Genomic DNA, 4,518 nt, shown 5'->3' with positions numbered 1-4,518 from the left:
AGAAAATTATGAGTAGATATAGAGATTAAGAAAAAAGAAAGAAGGAGAAGGATTGGGATGATGGTCTATGTCCAGAATCCTCAGTCTCTGCTGCTACAATGCATGAATGACCGACCGTCACTTTCCATTTGCACAAGGCTGCAGAGGTTTTAGGCAACCGCAGGACCAAGGTCAGTAGCTGCAACCAAATAACCCCACCCGTGTAGTTTAATCATGGCAACAGACAGAGCAAATCAAGAGAATTAGTCAACAAGGGGCATGCTTCCTTCCTTCCACCACATACATCCTATGGCCAACTCACTCCCACCACCCCGTTCCCCCCCCAACTCTATGTGCCTTCACGTAACATCTTAATGTAAAGTTCACATCCAGCGAGGCACGCATCAAACCCTCCCTCTCCCCCACAAACTTCCCCATTATTATATGCACCCGGACAGCTCTTCCTTCGGACGTCGACCTGTCCTACTCCTTGTCGTGGGCTCCATCTCTTCTCCTCCCTCCCTAAACGCAGAGAAAGAAAGCAAGCAATATATATACATACATCGTGGACTATTCCCTTTTTCTTGTCTACTTAATCCTTGTTTCTCTCCTCTGCTATTCTACAGATGGCAGGATACCCTCGCCAATTACCTATGGGCAGCGGCAATGTCGACACCACCTTCACCAAGATCTTTGTCGGCGGTCTCGCCTGGGAGACGCAGCAGGACAGCTTACGAGGATTCTTTCAGCAGTTTGGCGAGATCTTGGAGGCCGTCGTCATCACCGATAGGAACACTGGCCGTTCTAAAGGATATGGCTTTGTATGCGCCACCCTTCGCTTTACGAATGCCTCAAATGTATCTTGATGTTTCACATTAATTTTGCTCGTGTTATCAGGTGACCTTTAAGGATCCACACTCTGCAACGATGGCATGCCAGGATCCTGAACCAATGATCGACGGGAGGAAGACTAATTGTAACTTGGCAGCGTTTGGCTCTGGACAGCGCTTTCGGCCCCCTACCCCTCAATTTGGTTAATGTTCTTGGAATCAGTCCAGTTATAAAATATTTTTGGAGAATTGAATGGAAAAGTGAATGTTTTCTGTTTAGATTTTCCAGGTATTGCACGGTTTAGACCTGGAGTTGGTTCCAGCATTGCTTCCTCTGCTTACCATGGAAATGCCGCAACTTCCTCTTACTTTCCCCAGCCTGCTCAATATGCCTATCCTTATTCAGTTTATGGGTATACTAATGCTACACCTCTTTTGATTTTTAGCCCTCTAGTTCTCTTTTAATTCCTCTTTCGTTACTTATCAATGATCAGGTACTCTGGAGGGTACTCACAAGAGAACATCTATCCAATGGTTAGCATTCTAAATTGCATAAGAATAGTTGAAAAAATAGGCAATTCAACTACAATGACTGATTTAGATATCCATCCTTGCAGAACTACTATGGTTTATATAGTGGTGGAGAATCTCAGCATCCCCAATTTTCTGCATACTACACAGCTGGGCCAGGAGTTCAGCAGAACATCCACCCCTATTATGCCCAGTACGTACAGAACAACCATTCACAAAGTGCATATGGGCTGCCTTATGCTCAAATGCTGCAGTACTCTTACTTGCCCCAGCAACAATTTGGTTCCGGAATCATCTCCATGCCTGCTTCTATGTCAGCAGCAAACACAGGTCAAGATCCATCTCTGAGACTAAAATCATCTGCCTGGGTTTCTAAAAGTGCATTATAGCCTTGAGTGGGTGGCACCGAAATCAGTAACACTAAGTATTTGATGTCTCAGGTGCATCGGGTGCTGCTGTATTTGGGGTTGCGTCCAGTTCTTCGCAGCTTTCTCCAAGAAGCAACTCCGAACAGAGACCATGATCCTGATTCTCACATTGGTTACATTATTTCATGCATTTTCCTATCAGATAACTAACATGGATATAAAGAGTTAAAAATGAGTCACCTCTTAATTCTCCTCTAATTGCAATTCATGATTAATGAGAGGAACAAGCGGTCGATTGAGATCTGTCACTTGCTTTCTTAACCTCTATGGCCTTCATTTCATCGTCTAGGTTGTTGCATTTTTTTATTGTTCAATTAGACTTGCTTGGTAGCGGGAATAATTGTTGAACTATCTAAACCAGCCTTAAGCGGAAATCTGTTATGATCCAGAGAGACAATTTTAAGTCTTGAAGCTAATCCAGCTGAAGATAGCAGCAGATGCCACTTTGATCCATGGCGCGGTAACTTGTAATAATCTTCTGAATTCCGCATAATACTATTGATATTAAGTAATTGATACACTAATGTATTTGAGTAAGATAAACATGTTCATGATTCTTTCATAAACATGTTCATGATTCTTGCTCTCCTCTTCTTACTGTCTTCAATAATAAGCCCCCTTTTTTTTTGCTTGCGGGGATTCTCTCTTTCTTGATTGCTTTGTGGTCTTCTGGTGATGGGAAAAACTTGTGGGGGTGGAACCAAAAGGAAGAATGCCTTTAGCGTGTGTTGTGTGATGTACAAGAGGAAAGGTTGTCAATGATAGAGGAATCCAAAGAGTAACTTTAGCTGGTGCAATGAGAGCTCCAACAAAGGGTTGTTCTTGTGTGCTTGCAAAAGGAAGCAAGCCAATTCTTTGGGTATTCGTACTGTTTCAGTATGCACCTAATAAGAAAGGAGGCATGTGAAAGAACGTGGGTTGGGTGACGGGACATTGACCATTGGTTTGACTGGAAATTGTTCTTTCCTAAAGATGGTAGTGCGAAGCAGTCACAGGAACACGATTCCGAAGCAACTGTAATAACGTCGCACTCGTCCGAGGCCAGAATTAGTCCGTGAACTGGTTAGAATTCCCAACCATTTTTAGTAATCAAATATCATTTTATTTTTTAACCAAATTCACTACCAAAGAGAGATAAAAAGTAATTTACCCTAAAATAATTTTTATATATATTTTTAATGTCTTATTAATGTCTTATTAATGTCCTCTCTGACGGTCGTGCAAAAGAAAAAGTCGGTTTACACCGGTGTAAACATAAAAAATAATAACGAAAATATTTACTTAATAGTATACACCAATGCACAAAAAATGTTAAAAAAAATAAATAACTCAACAGCTTAAGCTGGTGAAGTAGTATAGTCTTCAAATTGGTAGTGTAGTTGTATTGCTTATATAGCATGGAAGACAAGCTTGTAAGTGATGTGAATTGGATTAGGGTGTACTTGAACTTTGATATCAGTTGAAGTATGATATAATTTGGGCCTACTCGGGTCACCTCATGGAAGAGATTGGGTTCGCTGGGTCGAACTTATTTTTCGTAGTATTAGTTGTTTACTATTTTTAATAAACTTTTGGTGTTGAGCTCGCATGGTTGAACGCCTAGCCAACAGTGTGTTGGACAGCTAGTGAGTTAATTAAGTAGCCACCAAATCTCCTACAGTGCGCACCTAATAATTTTAATTGCTACACTAATGTCTGGTTAAGTTAGTTGGACCTAAGCTAATCAAACTAGAATAGACCTGGTCGATTAGGGACACTATAAATTATGTGGTGCACCCCTCATCAAACTATCTTAGATTATTGAATTAATTTGCAAGATTGTTTTCTTTCTCCTTATTCGACTACCTCTAAGCCATGGAAACCCTAGCCACCATCTAGGTCGACCACTGCTGCTTACCTTCTTGTCTGGCCGGCACCTTCAACCTTGAGAGATGCCCCACCTGCCTTATCTATACCTTTCTCAGTTATTCGGCAATTACACCTATTTCGCCCCTATCTCCACCATCCCGCCCTACCTTGGTTGACAACCACCACATCCTTGCCGATCAACCTTCATTCCACTATCCATTCCGATAGATTTGTCCATCATCTAGAATCAACCAAACCTCTAAAATCATTTGCCGATGCGACCATTGAATCTCAAGGGTGCAATTAACCTTGACCTAGCTTTCGTGGGAATTCGTAGAAGCCTTTGGATCACCAAAAAAAGGACGATCTGTCAAGTGGTATTAGAGCCGGTCGATCTCAGACCACCATTAATGGCTAATACTAGATCCATGGCTGCAAGGAGAACTAATGAATATCCCATGGATTAAGAGGAGGAGATCTTTACCGAGGTTCCTAATCAAGATGAAAGAACGATTGCACAAACGATAGTGGAGACAGATCAAATCGAATGGAGGCTAGGGCTACCACCCATGGACATAATCCTCCTTCAATTGATTGATGAGATATGTGTGGACCAAGAGGTGCATAGAACAACACAAGAGAAGGCTCGAGTCTCACAAAGGAGGATCTAAGGCCTTCTTGTGGAGGCAATAACTGAAACACCCTTTTCCAAAATTCACATGTTCCTCACATGAAGAATTTCCACGTGATTCTCACGTGACCTGTTAGTGAAATAATCTCACAAAGTATCTGAATAAGTCAAGAAATACCATAATAATCCAACAAATAATCCAGAATTATAATATCACACGCCTCAACAAGCCTCTAAGAATACAAGTCCAACACAAATTTTAAAACATAAA

At 41.5% G+C, this 4,518-nt stretch overlaps 1 protein-coding gene across 2 annotated transcripts; it reads left to right on the top strand.

Moving 5' to 3' along the window:
- The first annotated feature begins 480 nt into the window (after nt 1-480).
- On the top strand, nt 481-2,395 carry LOC140798510 (probable RNA-binding protein ARP1). Of its 2 annotated transcripts, none has more exons than XM_073152361.1 (6): nt 481-800; nt 877-1,012; nt 1,099-1,222; nt 1,304-1,343; nt 1,427-1,670; nt 1,781-2,395. In XM_073152361.1, the coding sequence occupies exons 1-6, from the start codon at nt 606-608 to the stop codon at nt 1,861-1,863; spliced, it is 822 nt and encodes a 273-aa protein (XP_073008462.1). In that variant the 5' UTR covers nt 481-605; the 3' UTR covers nt 1,864-2,395. The 2 variants fall into 2 exon arrangements, with proteins under 2 accessions (XP_073008462.1, XP_073008461.1); XM_073152360.1 differs by having other exon boundaries at nt 1,090-1,222.
- Nucleotides 2,396-4,518: the final 2,123 nt, after the last annotated feature.

This window comes from Typha latifolia, chromosome 12, assembly GCF_019914945.1.
Source record: "Typha latifolia isolate L0001 chromosome 12, TyphaL0001v2, whole genome shotgun sequence".
NCBI lineage: Eukaryota > Viridiplantae > Streptophyta > Magnoliopsida > Poales > Typhaceae > Typha > Typha latifolia.
Note: the sequence above shows the minus strand (reverse complement) of the source record. Positions and strands in the feature narration are given on the sequence as shown.

What these genes read in the sequence shown, in the direction of transcription:
- LOC140798510 (XM_073152360.1), top strand. Translation starts at nt 606, where the DNA reads ATGGCAGGATACCCTCGCCAATTACCTATGGGCAGCGGCAATGTCGAC. An exon ending in GTTCTAAAGGATATGGCTTT is followed by an intron (nt 801 to 876) that starts GTATGCGCCACC and finishes TCGTGTTATCAG; the next exon opens with GTGACCTTTAAGGATCCACA. An exon ending in TATCCTTATTCAGTTTATGG is followed by an intron (nt 1,223 to 1,303) that starts GTATACTAATGC and finishes ATCAATGATCAG; the next exon opens with GTACTCTGGAGGGTACTCAC.